This window comes from Primulina eburnea, chromosome 8, assembly GCF_022965805.1.
Source record: "Primulina eburnea isolate SZY01 chromosome 8, ASM2296580v1, whole genome shotgun sequence".
Taxonomy (NCBI): Eukaryota; Viridiplantae; Streptophyta; class Magnoliopsida; order Lamiales; family Gesneriaceae; genus Primulina; species Primulina eburnea.
The window spans coordinates 16,610,725-16,632,150 of record NC_133108.1 but is presented as its reverse complement, the minus strand read 5'-3'; the positions used below and the strand labels follow the sequence as shown (position 1 = coordinate 16,632,150).

Below are 21,426 nucleotides of genomic sequence, written 5' to 3'. Positions count from 1 at the left end.
GGATGAGAGTTAGTTATAACTAATACTAATACGATGACATATAAGACCAAATCTCAGTAGATGGGTAATACTATCACTGATGTCATTGCCGTCGGGTACCACGGTTATACATAGATGGATCCATTGAATAGAGCCATCAAATAGAGCTGATACGAAAGTCACAGCTAATGAACTGAATTCAATTAAAGAAAATGAACACGTATATGATGATATGTTGGGACATGTTTTGACACATTATGTTTTGTTACTATATGTTTAAGTTCACGTTTTTAAGATCATGAAATGTATGTTAATTACAGTACTTTTCACTGTTGCATGTTATATATATGTACTTGTTATAATGTTTATGGTGTGTTGACTCTTTAGACTCACTAGGTGTGAATGATGCAGGTGAGCATATCGATGAGGAGACTCTAGGCTCCGAAGACTAAGTGGGCGGAGCTGGATGTGCGCACGCTAACCCGAGGACCTTATTTTTTTAGCACATCATGTTTTTGAGTTAGGAGAGATCATGGATATTTTCATACTCTGTCATTTTTATATGTTGATGGTTGTCAGGATTGTTGTTTGTTTGACTTTTGAATCACGATGCTCGACCATCTAGGGTTTTACGTTTTGGAATATTTTTAACTGCTGTATTTTTACTAGTATTGGAATCCTTCTATTTTAAAAACGTGTGTATTACCGTAGTGCTGCATGCATGCTTGAAAATAATTATTTTGAGATTTACCTTTTTTAAAAAAAATAGTAGATGTTTCATTGGATCTGAGCCAACTCGACGTCCTCTACTTCTTGATAATAGGACCACATAGTTGTTTCCTTTTTCGTATGATTCTTCTTCAAGAGTTCTTCATATTCACCAACTTTTGCAGTCAACTCAAAGAAAGCTTTGAACTCCATGCCTTGGAATTTATTCCTAAATTCAAAATCCAGACCTTTTGTGTCGTTTTCATGAAATTGATCTCAGATAAGAACACATTCACCTATTATTAATCTTTTTGAACCTGTCAATAAAATACTTCACCAATTCCCCATTCTTTTGAGTGATCGAAAATAAATCGGCAGTACATACAGTGGTTCAGTTCTATAGAACTATGTGTGAATTTGTCTTTCCATCCTTCTCAAATCATCATTAAATTTCTGGGGAGCAAGGTATACCAAGAAAATGTGGTCTCTGTGAGAATTTGGGAATAATCGCAAACTTCACTTTTTGAAGTTCTCCAAGTTGGATAGCTCCCCACACTGATAGTAAATCTAGCTATATGTTCTATGCTAGACTGGTCGTCCTCCCCAGAACAGAGGCTGAATTCATAACCCTATAACCATTAACCTAAGGTCTATTCACATCTACATATTCTGGATCGATCTTATGAAATTCTGGGCGGCCTATCTGCCTCAAGTATGGCCCATATAGCTCTTGAACAGTTTCTCTGACTAATTCTGGATCAATTACGTGGATGTTCCGAGCTAGGAGTGGGTGATGATAATAATTTATCCCCCGAGTTTGGAAAGCTAGATTGAAACCAACATTACCTCTGGGAAGCCCTCATCCAGTCCTTGATAATCAATCTGTGACATGTCATCATTAGCTCCTTGTTGGTACAGAGGTTTTTTCACGATGTATACTTGATTAACAAGTTGTTTGTAGCTCCCCACTCCATGAGCAAGTGAATATAGTTGGGCTCTCCCCCGTAATGTCTATTATCTCTTGTGAGGTGGTGTATATCTCCTCTTTGGCTGATTCGGGAGAGTGAACTCTGGGCTGTGAGGACTGCCAGCCCTTGAGTTTCCTACTCCCTAGTCAAATTCATAGAATTGGTTCCTACCCTGATTTCCTTCTTTTTCACTTGTGTTATGGTCTTTATTGGGTGATTGATTTGTTTTACCCAAAGCTTTCTTCAAGCAATCCGACTTAGTCTTTGACAGTGCTTGTGGTATCTCTTTGATTTTCATCATAGTCAACTCTTCAATCAAACGGTTTGAAATATGAGCATATACCTCTGGAATATGACTTGGATACAAATCCAACTCCCTTATCGACTGTTCAGCATCCGATTGTTCTGTCAATGAAGCTTGAATCTGTTCTTGGTTTCCTTCTTGGTGGCATATTCAGGTTCCACCAGGAATAACAAAAATTGTTTACATAATATTTGTGATGATGCGGGCATGTCAGATGCAAAAATGCACCGAAGTGAACAAAAATTGTAACATCCCGAAAATCTGAAAGTCCACGTGAACCACGTGCATGTAAATTATTAATTTTCTTTGATATTTTATTAAATTCTTTTAAAGCATTAAATACATGTTTATTTTATTGATTTGTGTTTAATTATTTTATGCATAATTCATGCATGATAGGATTTAATTCATGAAATTCATGCATTAGGATTTCTAGGTGCATTTCACGATCGAAGAGAAATGAAGACCGGAGAAATTTCAGGAAAAATATTTTATTACATAATTAATTTTTTATTAATTAAAATAAGGTGTTTTAAAGGTATTTTTTTCAAAATAGGATTTTTATGGATATTTTTACCTGCGGGATTTTAATTTTTATCGGTACGCAAATTTTATCAAATTGGGGGACTTTTTAAGAGTTCGGCTAATATTTTCAAAACCTTTTCAACACGAAATATTTTTTGGGAGTGTATTTGAATTTAACGAGCCAACTTTCGAACTCATTATACTTAAATATTATTTTAAACCTTTAATTATCAAGGTTAGAGCCTATTAACCTTTTTAATTGCAACCTCATTAAGCCTAATTAAATCCCTTAACCTCCCGTAACCCCCCACAGCTGATACACGTCCCTCTCCATTCAGATTCTCTCCCCATTCAGCATTCCCCACCCTCGGTTTCAGAGCTCCACGATTGAAGGCGTCGGTTCTCTCTTGTTTTGCAAAAGAAAAGCTTCAACCGTGTCTCCCTTTGCATTGTTCTTGTTTTTCAATCTTCAAGGCACGCTCCGTACCCTTATTTCTGGATCATTTACGTCTTATAAATACTGTACGTGATATGTTATATGTGTGTGTATATCTCGATCCAGCCATACCAGGGAAGGTTTCCGTTTGTTCTTGTCAAATACATGTATTCTTTGTTTTCCACTCACGTTTTAATGTACCGTGCAAGGGGCTGCGGGGTTTTGGTTGCAAGGAAGTATAAAATATCAAGAATTAAAGGGCTTAAGGGTTGGAGGCTAGCCTTGGTCGAGTAAGGCTCATTGTGTGCATAGGCCGATGGGTTTGGGGAGTGTTTCCTTGGAGACTTGCGGCTGTTGGTATATTCTAAATTTCATGGGGCTGTAACCCTGATCCTTGTACATCCAGTAGGGTCTAGTAAGACGTTAGAGGTGAACCATGGATGTGTGGTTGAGAGAGGAGCTCGATCATTGGAAGGGTAACTCGATCGTGTGTGTAGAGGAGATTCGATGCTCTTCTGTAAATTGCTTCGTGCAGCAGCAAGGGCGTTGGTTTGACTTGGTTTAGGAGGTCCCTTAGAGCCTTAAGAATGAGATTAAATGGCTGGACAGGTGGTTGTATAAGAGGGGACCGAAAGGTTAGGGGATTGGGGGCCATGTGTTGCAAGTTGAGTATAGAATAGTGGAGAGGCTAGAGTTTGTCTCTTTTGGGATATATCAGCCGAAGTTTTTTTGGGACAATATTATAGTATTAGGGACCTTTTCGTATTTTTAAGATATGATAAAAAGTTGTGAAAATTTTGATTAAGTTTCGAGCCAATTCAGGTTAAAATCGGGACTTCGGTCCAAGTTTTGGAATGAACCGGATAAGTTGTGATTTTGGCTCGATTTTACATCTAGGGATACTTATAAAAATATTTTGGGACATTTTAAGGAGTTTGGTAAGCTTCGGGTCAATTTTAGAGGTCCAGGGTTGAAACGATAATTTCTGGGTTTCTGGGGGCAAAATGGTCATTTTGCACTCGGGGTGAGATTTTGGTCTTGGCAGCCCTGAGCACAAATTCATGATATTTTAAATTTTCATGCATCATGTTTACGGTTTTTACGCAATTGTGATAAATACTGTGCATGCTTGGTTTAAATGAAAAGTTACGCATATGCATGTTTTTATTAAGTGATGAAAATGACGATATTTTTGAAGGATGAGAATTGGTTGTGACTGACGATGTATATGTATACGATGATATGATTGGAGATATCGTGAGGGAAAAGGCCCCAGAGGGAGCCCGTTTACGGGAGAAGGCCCTAGAGGGAGCCCGACGATCGTATTTCCATTGACATGATATGATAGGCCCGGGCTCAGTAGCGGGTAATGCTGTCGCTGATGTCCCCCGCCGTCGGGTAACACGGTTTTTATAGATGGATCCATCGATAGAGCTTGTTGGAACTTTTCAAGTTCGCAATCTTGATTTTGATGTTAACAAAACTTGTTATTGTGTTTCTAACAAATTTACTCAAGTATGAAGTTGCAAACACAAGAAGCAAGCTGAAACTGAATTTTGCACAAACTGAATTTCTGGCAAGTTTTGGTGTTTTGACGATATCTCTCAATTGGATGATCCAAATGACAATCCGCCAATTGAACTGATTAGAAAACTCAATTTGGAACAAGTTGTATTTCATATCAGTTGGGTTAAATCGGATGTTATCATGGTCTAACCGATCGCTCAATTACCGAACTGATAACACGAAAACAGCAATCAGTTGTGTTTGAGCAGCTGCCGTATTTTGGTCATATCTCTCAGCTCGGTTATCGAAACGAAGCGATTCAGTATGCGTTGGAAAGCTAAGACAAAGATCTACAAATCATTCTGATAAGTCAAAGTCTGAATCAAAGCCTATGATGCTGATAAATGACGATGAAGCTACTGGTTCTGCACAAACTGAAATCAGCTAGGCTGATTTCAGCACACCAGCTGAAACTGAACCAGCTGAAGACCAGTTGAACCAGTCCAACTGAACCAGACCAACTGAACCAGTCCGACTGAATGACCAGTTGAGTTGACCAGAGTTGACCAGTTGGCCAGAGTTGACCAGTCGGGAAAATGCCCAGCAAGCTGAATTTGACCGTTGCAATCTTGGAAACAGTACAGAAACTTTTCAAACGGTCATATTCTTGTGTCTAACGTATATATCAGTGTTGGAGCCTATAAATACAACATATTGAAGATCAAACAAGAGCTTTGGAAGAGGATTCAAAGCATGGGCACATAGCATGAATATATTAGCTAGTTGAGAGCACAAGCCCTTGTGTGAGGATACATTTGAGATGTACACTGTAAAGGATAAATTCCTCACACACAATCACTCACACATATACAAGAGAGTTGAACTTCAAAGATTATTTGAGTGAGTCTTGCACAAAGACGTAAAACTTGTGTATGTAGTCTTTGCATATGAGACATTAAACAATATGCTGATTGTGAGGTGCTGCCTACAATCGTGAGTGCTAGGAGTTCAGTTTAGGCAGTGGGTAAGTCCTAGCTGAATGGGTTTGTACAAGGTGTTGTATAAATCAAAGTCTTCTAGTAGATCCTTCCCAAGGGGAAGAAGGGGTGACGTAGGAGTGTTTGAAATCTCCGAACATCCATAAACAAATTCGTGTCTATTTATTTATTGCATTTACTTATCATCTCCACTGTTTTTAAAGATGCATTGTTGAAGCATTCTTTTGTGCTCTTCAAATTCCAAAATATTACATATCAAATGTTTGATAAAATGCTTCAACTAAATATTTTTACTCATTCAACATGCATATATTTTAAATGCTTTACCAAATATTTAATCAGTTTCTACGAAGGATTATTTCGAGTATCTTCCGCTTGGTTTTTAACCAAACTCGATTTAATTCATCGGTGTTCAATATTTCAAGAACCGAGCTATTGTAGCTCAACGATTACCACCTAATCACTAAAAGAAAAATCCTATACGACAACGGATAAAATCCGTTGTCGTAGCCATTTTAAAAATGTTGTTGAAGCCAGTGTTGTTAAATGTTCGCTCAAAGACAACGGTTAAAAACTGTTGTCGTAGCTGTCTTAGCTGCATTTTGCGACGGTTTTTCAAACTGTCGCAAAAGATATTTGCGACAGTTTTACAAACCGTCGCCAATTATGGTTCCGACGGAAGGCTATGTAAACCGTTGCTCAATGGAGCGACAAAACTCATGTGGATAAACCGTCGCTATTTAGCGACGGTGTTTAAGTCCGTCGCTAATATTTTAGGTAAAATAAAAAAAAATTTAAGGATTTAATAAATCTTTGTTATAAATTGGTACAATCTTGTAAAAGATAAAATATAAATGTCGTTAAATAATAAAATCGTGTAAAAGATAAAAATTTTAATTGTTTTGATGTGGTAAAAAAATCGTGTAAGAGATAAAAATTTTAAATGTTGTGAAGTGGTAAAATCATGTAAGAGATAAAAAAAATTTAAGTGTTGTGAAGTTGTAAAATCGTTTAAGTGAGAAAAATTGTAATTGTTGGAAAATGAAGTGGAAGAAATTGAATGAAATTAGCATGTATTTATAGGGAGTGATGAAAAAAAATGGAGGGAAGTATTGGGGAACGAATTTTTTTGAAAATAGCGACGGGTTTATTTAACACCGTCGCAACACTTTAAATCGGCGACGGTTTATTCTAATTTGTCGCTAGTTTTAGCGACGGTTTAGAGTATACCGTCGCCATATGTAGTGACGGGTTAAAAAAAACCGTCGCTAAAATTTAAACATGCGACGGTGATTATTTAACTGTCGCTACATTTAGCGACGGTTTAGGCATAACCGTCGTAGCTTTATTATTTTTCGACAGTTTTTAATACTGTTGCGAACATTAGCGACGGTTAAAGAAAAAACCGTCGCTAAATATGCCACCAAAAAATTGTTCAACAGAAAACCGTTGTCGAATGTACCAAAAAAAGCGCTAATAGACAACGGTTCTATAAACCGTTGTCTTTTACCCAAAAAAACGCTCAAAGACAACGTTTTATAAAACCGTTGTCTTTGACCCTAAAAACCGTTGTCTTTTGGGGTTTTTGTAAAATCGTTGTGATTTGCCCCCAAAAGACAACAGTTTTATAAAAACCGTTGTCTTTTTCTTAAAAAACACACTTTTAACAACGGTTTTCGCAAAAACCGTTGTTAAAAGTTTTTTAACAACGGTTTTAACAAAAACCGTTGTTAAAAGTGTGTTGTTGTTTGTGGTTTTTCTTGTAGTGAATCGATCCTAACAGAGCTGATACGATAGAGCTGATACGAAAGTCACAACTAATGAACTGAATTTAAGTAAAAGAAAATGTTTAAGTTTATGACACGATGAGCTGTTTTGACACGTATATGATGATATGAGATGACATGAGTTGACACGACATGATTTTATACGACACGTTTACGTTATGCTTTAAGTTCATGAAAGATATGTTGAGTATGATATTTTTCACTGTTGTGTGCTATGTATATGTACTTGTTATTAACGGTACAGGTGTGTTGAACCTTTAGACTCACTAGGTGTGTGTGATGCAGGTGAGCTTGTTATTGAGAGGACTGAAGGTGCCGAACACTGAGTAGACACACCTGGTGTGGTGACACGACCCGAGGACCACATGTTTTCCGAATTTTGTTTTTATGAGATTTGAGAGGATATGAACATTTTTATATGCTGGTTTTGATACGCTGATGATTTTCACAATTTTTACTCGTTTATGTTTACGCACTATTTATATTGTCAAATACTTAAGACATTTTTAAATGTTATTTATAAAATGCAATCTTTTATTTTTTTTAAAAAAAATATTTCCGCGCTTTTAAAATTAGTAGATGTTTCAAAAATAATGAAAATCTAACTTTTAGAAAAACCAAAAGATTATGAATTCCTAACTTGATCGTTCATTTTAATCTCTTAACAAAATATAACGCCAAAAACACAGAAAACTACTAGAAATTGAAGAATTAACTCCAGACGTTATTTATATTTTCAGTAAATGTAGGAATTTGCAAATTATCAACGTATAACAAAAAAATGTTGTTGAAATGTGGAAGAAAATGACTTGAACTACTAGAATTTGGAATGAAAACTATGAAAATGTTTCACTAAGGCTATGAAAATTCTACTGGGAGCTTGCTGGAATGAATTTGTGCGAGAGATATATCTCTCTTCTCTGCCGATGTCATCCTTCTCTTCACCACACTGTGTGATTTCTTTCCACTACCCCAGTACTCTATGATCTTTCACATTATCTCTCCATTATCTCTTCCTGTTTGTACGTATTTTTATTTACCCACATCAATTCAAATTAGTGATGGGCTCTTATCCACTCTTGTATCATATTTTAGGCTTGATAAATTTTGGGCTTAATTAAAATATAGCTCTAACACATAGATTTGAGATGCCTCTTTTCAAATTTCAAATACTTTAATACAACACAATCTAAATATCATCATATATCTTGTCTTGTTTGAACAAACATCTCCTACCTCTTAATTTACTAGGATTTCCTCCTTTTTTTTTGGTTTAAACTATTTGTTCCTAATCAAGTTGATTCTTTGCTTTTTCAAAATATCCAATATTTTGATATAACTAAATAATTCTTATTGTTGTTATTATTGTTGGATTACCGTTTTCTTGCATCCAAGGTGCATCGGAATTTTAAAATTTATTTCGACGTTCGAAACATTCCTTAGGTGTCGTATGAATTTAAACATCCATAGAGTGTTTAGAATTATTACCTTTTGTGTATTTAATGCTGGTTCCAAACTATTTCGTTTTTTAGCGGAGATAGTCTTTCTCGTATATCCTTTCGAACTGATCTCACTCCTTTTGATCGCCTAATCAAGTCCATGATAGGAGACTGGATCCCTTGTTTTGATCGCACTAGAAATCCTAAACAAATTTTGCGTTGAGAGTGAATTGCCGCAATTTCGGAGATCTTACGGTGGTGATGGCCATGAAAATGACCGTGAAATTTTTCTTCAAAAACTTAGCGATGGTCGAAATTTTTTTGAGAAGTAGAAAATGTGTGAAAAAATATTATTTCATATGACAGTCAATAAAATATATATAGAGGTTCATTTCTAATCATATGAGGAGTCGTTCTCCTAGTAGGATTCATAATCTTACTCCCACCAAAATTACTTATTTTCATTAAATAAAACTCTCATATTATTATTATTATTATTATTATTATTATTATTATTTACCATGATTTCCTCCCTTTTTTTGGTTTAAACTATCTGTTCCTAATCAAGTTCATTCTTTGTTTTTTCAAAAGATCCAATATTTTGATATTACTAAATAATTCTTATTTTTATTGTTGTTGGATTACTGTTTCCTCGCATCCAAGGTGCATCGGAATTTTAAATTTTTTTTTTGACTTTCGAAACATTTCTTAGGTGTTGTATGAATTTAAACATCCATAGAGTGTTCAAATATTAACTTTTGTGTATTTAATGATGGCTCCAAACTATTCCATTTTTTAGCAGAGATAGTCTTTCTTGTATATCCTTTCGAACAAATCCCTTTCCTTTTGATCGCGTAATCAATTCCATGATAGGAGACTGGATTCCTTGTTTTGATCGCATTAGAAATCCTAGACAAATTTTGCGTTGAGACTGAATCGACGGAAATTCGAAGATCTTACGGTGATGATGGCTATGGAAGTGATTGTGAAATTTTTCTTCAAAAACTTACTGATGGTCAAAATTTTTTTGAGAAGGACAAGAGGTGTGAAAAAATATTATTTCATATGACACTCAATAAAATATTTATAGAGGTTGATTTCTGATCATATCAGTAGTCATTCTCTTATTAGGTATCATAATCCTACTCCCTCCAGAATTCATTATTTTCATTAAATAAAACTCTCGTATTATTATTATATCATGTATTAATCAACTTTGAAATTGAAAATTTCGAAGATCAAAAGTTTAATTATTTATATTTGGCTGTTGCCAATTTTGTGAAATCCTTCACAAAATAGACAGTTCCATCCTTCTTACTCAATTAGTGATTAAGATAACTTCCATTTGTTTAATCATATAGAATCAACTTATAAACTCCTTTATAAGCATTTTGTTTGATCTTCGTCAAACTATATGTGCTAAATTCAATTCCTTGAAATTTGATTTTTGCAACAGGAATACATAATCTGATAGTTGTGTGACCCACAATAGTTCAGGGATACAGCTAGCTCTGCATTCACATCTCCATGTGATTTATAAACTCTTATTCGGACTTATCCTCTAATTAGCCTCATTATTTTCATCAACCCCTTGATCAAGAATGTTAGAAGCAATTTTTGATTGCACCCATCGGATCATGGTAAGAGCGTCTAGTAACATCGCCCCATGATTCCTTAAGTATCACTGATAGTGCCTGCAAAAACATCGAGTCATTGTTAGCGTATAGTATGATCCCTTTAACTCATATATCCCGATCAAATCTACAATTATTGGTATATTCGATAACGATGTGATGTATCTTTGAGTACTAATAGTGATATGGAATGAGAAATTGAGGAAACACCTTTCAAAAATACACATGTCTTACTTTTGCTAGAGATTTCTTGTACTATTAACTCATCAGATCACATAGGATATCTCTACCCGTAGGCAAACGATGAATCCTTGACTACAATGCATTTGTTCCTACATATTTCGAAACTACACCCAATCTCGCTAACTGATGAAACTCAATAGAGTCTGTAATCGAATCAAAAGGCATGCTAGTACGTAGGGTCTCTACATTGTCTCGGGTCAAAAGACCAATGCTATATAACAATAATGTTAGGATCGGTTAGGGGAGTAAAATCGATGAGCTACAATAGCTCGGTTCTTGAAATATTGAACACCGATGAATTAAATCAAGTTTGATATGAAATCAAGCGAAAAACACTCGAAATAATCCTTCGTAGAAACCGAATAAGTATTTTATAAAACATATAAAATATATGCAAGTTGAATGAGTAAAAATATTTTAGTTGAAGCATTTTATCAAACACTTGGTATGCAATATTTTGGTATTTGAAGAACACATAAATCCTTCAACGATGCATCCTTTAAAAACTACGAAAATGATAAATAAATGCAATAAACAAATAGACACGAATTTGTTTATGGATGTTCGGAGATTTAAATACTCCTACGTCACCCCTTCTTCCTCTTGGAAAGGATTTACTAGAAGACTTTGATTTATACAGCACCTAGTCAAACCCATTCAGTTAGGACTTGCACTACTGCCTAAACTGAACTCCTAGCACTCAAGATTGTAGGCAGCACCTCACAATCAGCATATTGTTTAATGTCTCATATGCAAAGACTACATACACAAGTTTTACGTCTTTGTGAAAGACTCACTCAACTAATCTTTGAACTTCAACTCTCTTGTATATGTGTGAGTGATCGTGTGTGAGGAATTTATCAGTTACAATGTACATCTCAAATGTATCCTCACGCAAGGGCTTGTGCTCTCAATCTAGCTAATTTATTCATACTAACTGCCCATGCTTTGTATCCACTTCAAAAGCTGTTGTTTGATCTTCAATATGTTGTATTTATAAGCCCCAACAATGATATATACGTTAGACACAAGAATATGACCGTTTGAAAAGTTTCTGTACTGTTTCCGAGATTGCAACTGTCAAATTCAGCTTGCTGGGCATTTTCCCGACTGGTCAACTGGTCAACTCTGGTCAAATCAACTGGTCATTCAGTTCAATTGGTCAGCAACTGGTTCAGTTCAGTTGGTCAACTGCTGGTTCAGTTCAGTTGGTTGGTCAGCAGTTGGTTCAGTTTCAGCTGGTGTGCTGAAATCAGCCTAGCTGATTTCAGTTTGTGCAAAACCAGTTGCTTCATCGTCATTTATCAGCATCGTAAGCTTCGATTCAGACTTTGACTTCTGAAGATGATTTGTAGATTTTCGTCTTATCTTTCCAACGCATACTGAATCGCTTCGTTTCGATAACCGAGCTGAGAGATATGACCAAAATACCGCAGCTGTTCAAACCCAACTATTGTTGTTTTCGTGTGACCAGTTCGGTAATTGAGCGATCAGTTAGACCATGATAACATCCTATTTTGCCCAACTGATGTGAAGTACGACTTGTTCCAAATTGAGTTTTCTAATCAGTCCAATTGACGGAATGTCATTTGCATCATCCAGTTAAGAGATATCATCAAAACACCAAAGCTTGCCAGAAATTCAATTTGTGCAGAAATCAGTTTCAACTTGCTTCTTGTGTTTGCAACTTCACACTTGAGTAAATATGTTAGAAACACAATAAAAAGTTTTGTTAACATCAAAATCAAGATTGCGAACGTGAAATGTTCCAACAAATAATCGTGGATTATTTCATTCGATAAGTAATAACCACCTGGACAATCTGAGAGAGCGTTGTTCACGAATAATCAAATGATCATTCATCTGTATGAATGGACATCTCCATGTCCTTACGAATTAAACATGTAATTTCATCATGGATGTTAGTCTCAAGCTCAAGCGATATTTATCCTTATTTTAGGAAGCTGACTCGACTATAAACCTGTTTAGAATATATAGTACACTTCTTAATGAATTTCATGGTTTTACGATAACGTACTCTTACATGTCTATCATTTTTGTTGCAAGTTGCCGCCAACATAGAAATAAGGAATAGAAATAAGGACCACATAGTCTCCATCCTTGCATGATTTATGAAATCGAGAGACTTGTTTGTGTAAGTATATTATTTAAAATACATTTCGATCGCAACAACTTTCAACTCAAGTTTTCTTTTTGCCATTAGTAATATATTTATTTCAAGTTTCTACAACTTGGTCCAGGCAGGCAACCCTTGTCCCAATCAGATGTTACATTTCATGTGTGTGTGGGGTCAACATATCTGAATACAAACAATGTCAAATTGACATTGCCATTTTATCAGATAAAGGAATCGTAAGAGCCAATCACTGACCATTTCCCCACATTCATCATCAACAATATGAACATATAACATGCTAAAAAAAGACTTACGGTATCTATTCCCATGTTTAAGAAATATATATGATCATAATTAAAATTTGAGATTTACAGGTGATTATAAGATCAAGAAATAATAATAATAATAATCACCCTATAAAAATAAATAAGAAAAGGGTAAGAATTTAATTTGTGATCTAATTAGACACCATGTTAAAAACACTTTCAAAGCTCGAATTCATGGGATATTGCGACTCATTAATTTGTATATATATACTATTAATTTAATATTATTTTGAAAACAAGAGGGTTGGATTGTGACACATTTGGTATTGCCTCTTTCTATCATATTTTGTTATTTACCATTTCAATTTCAAAAATTGACAGATTTTGTTTTTTCAAAAAATATGCTACTTCAAATATTAAGAAAAATTAGTTAGATACATGTAGAGACGAAATTTTTTTAAAAAAATTTCCCACGAATATCCATTTAAGTCTATTACATTTCTCTATCAATTTAAATATTTATCATGTATATAAATTTCATAATATTTATGTATCATCTAGTTAGTCAATTTCTAAACAAGCTCACGCTTATATTTAATTTATATATATATACATATATGCACATATATATACACACACACACACACAAACACATACATTAAAATTTTGATTCATAATATTTATGTATCATCTAGTTAGTCAATTTATAAACAAATTTACCCTTATAATTAAATTATATATATATACACACACAAATTAAAATTTTGATTTATTTTAACAAATCTAAATCCAGAACGTTTCTACATCAACTAAGAAAAACAACTAAAAATTTAAAATTTTGCCATTATTATTTTTGTTGTAAACAAATAAAATATAAAATAATAAATAGTTTATCTCAAGTTTCAGTAGGGAGGTACATAGAATTTTAGTCAACTTGGGTTTTTTATACAAAATCATAAAAGATATATAGAGTTATATATATATTGATTGAGTTTTATTTGAGATCTCATGCAATGATGTGAAGCATGTATACACATGAAGAACGAGAAACAGCATATACCACTGGGAGTAAGAGGTCACAATAGCAGGATTTTACATATATACAGAGACAAGTTATTCAAATATGTACCATATATCGAGTACTACGTTTGATGATGATCATCCCAAGTCCTGACTCCTATTTTAATTCTTGCATTGACTAAAAATTTCAAAAAAAAAAACCTAAGAAACCACAAATTTTCTTGCATGCAAGCACTTATTTGTATGATCCATTATTTTGTTTCCACCTCCCAATCCAAGTACTGAAGAGGAAATCTCTCTGTCGTTCCTTCTCTACGGGTATATATATATATATTTGCAGCTTTACCTTTTCATAAGTTAGCAAGTTGACAGAAAACTTTGTTCTCTAATGAGCACCTCTATAGCGTCGAGTTAGTAACCTATATGACCGCCGGAATACTGTTAGAGACTGCAGATGCAAAGGGGCTATCTGGGAGATTCAGTCCTTGGGCGCTGCATGAATGAAAAACATAATATGATCATTAAATATACAATGTACTCGTATAAATAATGAATGAGGGCGTGAATCTTGCCAACCTATCATGTTCACTGCAAATATTGACGGGATACTTGAGATTATCATCGCTAGTTGAGCCAGTACTGTTCAGAACATCAAGCAGATAATTGTAGCATTCTGTAGAGGGGAAGTACTTGTGGTGCTGATCTGCAAAAGTTTGGTGAGTAAATTCTAATGTGAAATGAGTATGCTTTGCAGTAACATGAATTATATATCAAGTTAGATACGAGGCTCAAAACCTTCTGGGAATTTTGGCTTATTTGTTGAATAACTCCACTGAGCTTGGTTGGCCATAGGCTTGTGAGAAAACTGAAGTTGTGAGAGTCGCATTGTCTCAAGTTCAAGGGCATGTTCATGTTCTTCCATTAGCTGCTTCCTAAATAACTTTGAAGATTCCCATCCTGTCAACATAAATCCATGAGCAAATCGTTTGAATTTCGATCCGGTACTGTACACTTATCGAGTGAATGGATGATCAAAAAAACAAAATGGTTTTATCCATCAACAAAAGGTTTCTCAAGATTATCCATCACAAATATCTTACTCGCTTGAAGTTCAGGGTCATAATCTATAGGGCGTGAGTGGTGATGGAACAGAGGGTCAAATTTGTCTATGTATTTCCTGCAATGATAATTAAACCTGAAGTGAGTTGGCAAATTTCCGAGATTAGACATCACATTGTAGCCAACAGATGTAAAGCAAAATATTAACAAACGATTAAAGAAGCAGATAGTCTGCATACCTCTCAAGAAGCTTCGATTTTTCTCGATAAGGTTTCACAAGGACACGAGCTCCACAGACATAATGTGGATTTCCCTTGGACAATATTAGCATAACCGTTTCCACATTAGAAAATGTCACAAAACCAAACATCCTTTTCTGCTGACAAGGAATCCTAACATCTTGAACCGGACCAAAGGTACTAAAAAATTGAAACCAATTGACCAACAATTATACTTCAAATTACAGTCAAAGACTATATACATCAAATGGCAGAATTTTAGATACATTACTTAAAGTAACTCGAAACATCTTCCTCGGTGAATGTGCTCTCGGCAGGAAACGTCATATAAATCTGTCGAGAACCAGAGACGATCTGGCCAGGGTCGTGTCTAGGATCCATATATTTTGGAGCATCTTCTGCCAGAACAACAGCATGCTGTCCATGAGGCCTAAAACAAATCAAAGAAACCAAATATTAGTTTCTAGCATGCGGCAAATGCCAAGTCGTCAACAGAAATGATAACCCAAATGTACCTATCAATCACCCGAATACTATTTTTCAGCCGTGTGAGAAGTTTAGTTAGACTATAACCAGCTTTACCGTGTCTTTGGCTTTCAGTTAGATACCCTTCAGCTTGTAGAGTTTTTCCATAGTTCTCATAGTACATCATTGGCAGGGAAGCGATCGAAACAGGGTTGCCGTTCCGGGATCTCAGAAGTTCTGCAATTTCCAATTCAAGTTTCTCAAGCGACCCTGGTGGGAAAACTTGATCTTCACCAGGAACTTCATAAGGACTCGGACCAAACATATGCGTATAGGTCTCGGGGAAAGACTCATCATGGACATACCTACAACTACTGCCATGTTTGCAAAATCCTTTGTTGAAATAATGACAAGTCTTAACCGGATAGTCCATAATGCTATGAGAATTTCTACTACCCCTAATACTCAGATTGCCGAATGCACCTTCAGGACAATAGTAATCATGTAAAAACCTTGACATTCTTGTTCTTGCCTTGGCAACAGTTTCCGGGGCTTCCTCCACAGCAAACAACTGGTTTTGTAAACCATATTCTTCAGGTATGGAATCCGGGTATGGAACAACTTTCAACACCATATTGCGAATTGGCTGTTGACCAGAAGCTAACTGAGGATCCCAACACCTTCGAAACGGAGCCGAAAATGGGTGCAGGTGCGGTGTAGGAGGCGAGAAAGCACTGAATTGAACATGAGAATCCGAAAAAGTGTTTGGACTCATAGTTGGAGAAATTGGGGGTGAAATTAGTGGTGCTGAGGCTATATGAAGTGCATTTTTTGCCGTATTTATTAAGTTGTGGATTAAGGTATCTGGTCCTAAAGCTAACCGAATCATTTCTTGATCAGGGAGGTCCTGCAAGTATACGTATCCAATGATTTTCCTAGCAACATGCACTGGTTCCAACTTCAAGATTCTGTCGTGGACAACCTTTGCAGCTTCTGATGAATCCATAACGTATCTAATCATTGCACACCAAACAGAAAAAGAAAAAAAATCAGTAAAAAAAAAAAAACAATTTTCAAACAAGTAAATCGAGAAACAAGCCGTGCTTTCCTAACCAAAATTAGAGTAAGCCACACATCAAAGGTTGGGTTTTTTCCTTTAATTTGTACTGTATTTGCTTTAGTCATATGATGTCATGTCTTGAAATTCTACAGTAACCATGAAAGGAGAAAAGAAACAGAAGTTCATTAATCCAAAACCAGTAAATAACTGCAAATCAGATCTTCAACCACAAATCACATGCACTCAAAAAAAGTAATCAAAAACAGGTTTCCCGTAGAAGAAATGCATTAAATTAAATCTCCATGTATTACGTTAGAACAATATAATTAGATTAAATAAAAAAACCCAACTAAATCTCTAAGCAGTCTCCGCAAACAGAAACCAAATTTTTTTTATGGAAAAAAAACACCACAGATTATCATGTTACCACTGCTCGCAATTCAAAATCAAATATCCGAAATCACAAAAAACCCTTCAGGAGGACTTTAATGAAAGAAAAAACTCCAAGAAAACAAGATTTTACACCATAAACAAATAACACACAGAATTTAGAAGTGGTGACATGCAAATCCACCAAAAAAAAATTAATCTTTACACATAAAAACACACTTTTCGACGCAACCCATGAGTGAAACATGGTCAACTATGGATAAATACAAGAATATTAGAACCAAGAATCCAACCCACCACTTGGGAACGTGAAAAATAGGTCACAAAAGAAGAAAAGATGATTCCATCTCCATCCCCAGTTCAAGAAAAACCTTGTTGTCTCTCTGTCCAAACATTTCTTTTTTCATTCACTCTTTCAAACTCCATATGCAGAAACTTCACCGTATAAAGAAAGAGACACAAAATATTAATCTCACAGAGCAAAATGACAAAATTTGATGCTTTTAAAGAAGCACTGTAGTTCCCCTCAACTCCTCGCTTCAATATTTATTTACTTTAATTTAATTTAATTAATATCCTTTCATATTATATTAGGCAAACAAAAAAGAAGAGTAAAGGTTGAAAAGGAAAATTCTTTTCAATTTCCAGCTGATGAGTGGTCAATTAATAATTGAGGATTAATGACAGCTTGAACATTGAGTTCCAAAATTGCCCTTCTTAAACAAATTAATTCCCACCAGCACTAAATTAGGTTGCAAATAAAGAATTCAAATTTCCAGAGTATTGAAATGCGTTTCAATTATTTTAAAACTATTGTATTGATTTCATTTCAGAAAAGAATTCATGACTATGATTGGATATTTTTTTAATCTTTTAAAAGGGCCAAGTCATTTGTATTGACAGTGTCATTTAATAATATTTTTCTTTTCAAAAAAAAGACATCATCTTACAGGCCCACCACAAATAATAATTGTTACAGCAACAATTATTATAGATTAAAATCTACCCATCTTAATTACGTGAAATAGATATAGAATAAATTTTTTTTTTTGGAAAAAAAATTATGCAATTGGGTTTCGAACCGAGATCTCATCTAACTGATATAAACCGTCTTTTATGACAAGAAACATAAGAAGGATACATTTAATTGAAACTATAATAATTAATAAAAGATGAAATAATAAGGTAGGGGGGCATGATGGTAAAATGAGTGATGCCGTTTCTGACCGTTTCAAAGGGCAATAAGGTAGGGGAAAAGCAGTTTCCTGTTTTCCAATCAGTTTTAATTTTAATTTAAGTTTAGGAGGGAAATATATTTAAAAAATTGGGGGGTAAAAAAGGAAACAAGGTGAAGGGTAAAATTGTTGTCAACAAAATAGTGCACTTCTGTCGCAGTTAAAATCTGTCCTATCCATTTGGCTTCGCTTTTTGCCGTTACGGAATATCAGTCTTTGACTATTTACTTTGTGTACGACTGGTTTGTGTATCAGATTCATTCTCATTTTCACTTTGAGTTGGACTAAAATCCAAATATTTTCAATATTATATTCAAGTATTGATTGATAATTAATTTAATAGTGAGTCGCATATGAGATCGTCTCACGACACGGATCAGCCCTACCTAATATTCTCAATAAAAATTAATACTCTTAGCATAAATAATAATATTTTTTCATGGATAACTCAAATAAGATATATGTCTCACAAATACGACTCGTGAGACCGTCTCAAACAAGATTTTGCCTTAATTTTAAAAAAAATGATTTGTTTAAAGGTTCAGTTTTATTAGACGAATTTCCGATCCGATTCATGAAAAATTATTATTTTTATGTTAAAAATAATAATTTATTATTTTCATTTTAATTATGACTCGCCTCGCGAAAATAGATCTACGAGATGTGTCGTAAGATACCTGCTCGGAATAATTAGTGAAGCTCGTGATAAGATTCAAAATCTATTGACACATAGGAATATCGAACTTGTCATTTCGTTTTAGTTACTCTTTGGATCGCGAAACTTCAAAATGGCAAAGGTTCGAAATTGTGTTGCAATATATGATTTAACTATATATTTTTTTATTTAGTCATAAAACATTTTAAGAATAACAAAAGTTTTGAAAATTGTATTTCAAATTGTACAAAGATGAATGTCACTTGAAGTTAGCCAATATTATTTTTGAAAATGTTTAGCTTGATATATTGTGTATTTAGATTTCACTTGGATTTAGTCAATCGTGAGTTTTAAGTCCATCAAACTGAGCATAACTTTTATTCTTAGATTGATGATGTATTTAATTTGGAGAGATGAATTTGATTGTATTAGAGAAATAATTTGATGAATAAATTTCAAATGTAACTCATTTCGGATATATTTGAAATTCACTTTAATTATTATATAAAATGTTTGACTTGACATATTTGAAATTTAATTAAATTTGGCTATTTAAGTAAGTAAAAAATTTGTAATACATCATTTCAAATATATCCATCCATCCATCCAAACATAGATTTCATTTGATTTTAGGATTTGGATTTAGCATAGTATTTTGATACCCCATGGATGAGCCCACTACCCCTGGCCCATCTCAAGCCCAAAAGGAAGACCTGCCCATCTAGGGCCCAGGTGTAGACCGGCCCATCTAGGGCCCAGGTATTCTCCTATAAATACCAGGTTTGAGCGTATGATAATGAATTCAATTCAATATTGTTTTCAGCAGCACCCTTAGCTGCTCCCCCCATATATCCTCAGTCACTGACTTGAGCGTCGGAGGGGCTACGCCAGGACACCCTCCTGGCCCCCTCTTAACGGTCTTTTTCTTGATTTCAGGCTCAGGGTCATCTTAAAGCCCACGTCTGAACTAATGACGCTCGTTGGGATCGGACCCTAGATTTCCCGTGAGTATCACTTGGCGCCGTCTGTGGGAAGTTTGAGTTAAGACGTAGATATGGTAGGTAAGAGAGGGAGTGGAAGAGCTACCTCAGCATCATCACGTCCTCGGAGAGGACCTGAACCATCTCGTGCTGAGACAATACAGGAACAGCCGCATCTTGATACGAGACAGGAACAACCTCGTCAAGAGACAAGAACCGAGCAGCCCCTTCACGAGACAAGGGTCGAGCAACCCCGTCCCAATGAGAATGTGGGGAACTTGACCCTAGAACAGTTGGGTCAATTTATCACCCGAATAGTGGATGAGGCCATGAAGAGGAATCAGGAGTCTATGTTTGCGGAAGATCAGACCGCTCGCCAGGAGCGAGAGGAGAATGTGGAGGGAAGTCAGAGTAGGGTGGAGGAGACGCGACCCCGCCCAAGTGAGGAGAATCCGGAGATGGAAGAGATGTGGAGGGAAATACGGACGCTGAGGCAGCAATTGGGAAACAGAGATGCGGCCCCCAAGAAAGAAAGTCCTTTTTCCCTCGCCATTTTGGAAGAGGGGCTTCCTCCAAATTTCCGACAGTCAAACGTTGGAGAATATGATGGACATACGGACCCCGAAGAACACTTGGGGAGGTTTGAGAACACAGCTCTGTTGCATCAGTATTCAGATGGAGTCAAGTGCAGAGTGTTTCTGGGCACTTTGGTGAGGTCAGCCCAGCAATGGTTTAATTCCTTGCCGCCCAACTCCATACGCTCTTTTGAGGATTTCTCAGCTGCTTTCTTGCACCGATTCGCTAGTAGCAAAAGGCACCAAAAAAACTACTTGAGTTTGTTTGTAATGAAACAGCAAGAGGGTGAAACTTTACGGGAGTTTGTCCAGCGCTTCAACAGCGTAGCGTTGGAAATACCAGCGGTCACTCCTGACATCATGATAAGTGCCTTTACCCAGGGACTTAGAGGAGGGGAGTTTTTCAAGTCGCTGGTCAAGAAGCCTCCGTCGAGCTATGATGATCTGTTGGCTCGAGCTGAGAAATATATACATCTTGAAGATGCCCAGCGGCATAAGAGAATGGAGCAGCGACCTGGGAGGAGTGGAGTTGAGGGAGCGGAGAGAGGAGGAAGGAAGAGGGGCGCAGGGGAAAGAGAGGAGATTAAAGCTAGGGACAGAAGACAATTCTCATCACATGTTCCTCTGGATAGGAGTCGTGACGAGGTGACGGAGGTGAGGGAGCCCGAGGAGAGCTGGGAGAAGTCGCGAAGGGCTAAGAGCAGTGCTAGATTGCCTTCGCGGGATAGACGAGAAGGATCCTCATCAAGGAGTCGACAGAGGTCTCGCTCGTCTCCTAGACGTGGTCAAGGCCCTCCATGGATAAATCAGAGGGTCGG

The 21,426-nt window shown here is 35.9% G+C and overlaps 1 protein-coding gene across 4 annotated transcripts; it reads right to left on the bottom strand.

The window, feature by feature from the left end:
- Positions 1–13,970: 13,970 nt before the first annotated feature.
- LOC140838907 (zinc finger CCCH domain-containing protein 18-like) lies at positions 13,971–17,710 on the bottom strand. 4 transcript variants are annotated; one of them, XR_012119680.1, is made up of 8 exons: positions 17,461–17,710; positions 15,764–16,726; positions 15,520–15,678; positions 15,249–15,428; positions 15,051–15,127; positions 14,784–14,907; positions 14,527–14,653; positions 13,971–14,442 (listed from the first exon to the last, which is right to left on the bottom strand). XR_012119680.1 is itself a non-coding variant. In XM_073205529.1 (8 exons), exons 2-8 carry the CDS (start codon positions 16,717–16,719, stop codon positions 14,370–14,372), a joined length of 1,746 nt encoding a protein of 581 aa, XP_073061630.1. In that variant the 5' UTR covers positions 16,720–16,726; positions 17,461–17,710; the 3' UTR covers positions 13,971–14,369. The 4 variants fall into 4 exon arrangements, 3 of the variants coding, with proteins under 3 accessions (XP_073061630.1, XP_073061632.1, XP_073061631.1); XM_073205529.1 differs by having other exon boundaries at positions 14,734–14,907; XM_073205531.1 differs by having other exon boundaries at positions 14,746–14,907.
- Positions 17,711–21,426: the final 3,716 nt, after the last annotated feature.

What these genes read in the sequence shown, in the direction of transcription:
- LOC140838907 (XM_073205529.1), bottom strand. Translation starts at nt 16,719, where the DNA reads ATGGATTCATCAGAAGCTGCAAAGGTTGTCCACGACAGAATCTTGAAG. An exon ending in AAATCGAAGCTTCTTGAGAG is followed by an intron (nt 15,128 to 15,248) that starts GTATGCAGACTA and finishes TTATCATTGCAG; the next exon opens with GAAATACATAGACAAATTTG. An exon ending in CCCAGAAGGTTTTGAGCCTC is followed by an intron (nt 14,654 to 14,733) that starts GTATCTAACTTG and finishes AAACTTTTGCAG; the next exon opens with ATCAGCACCACAAGTACTTC.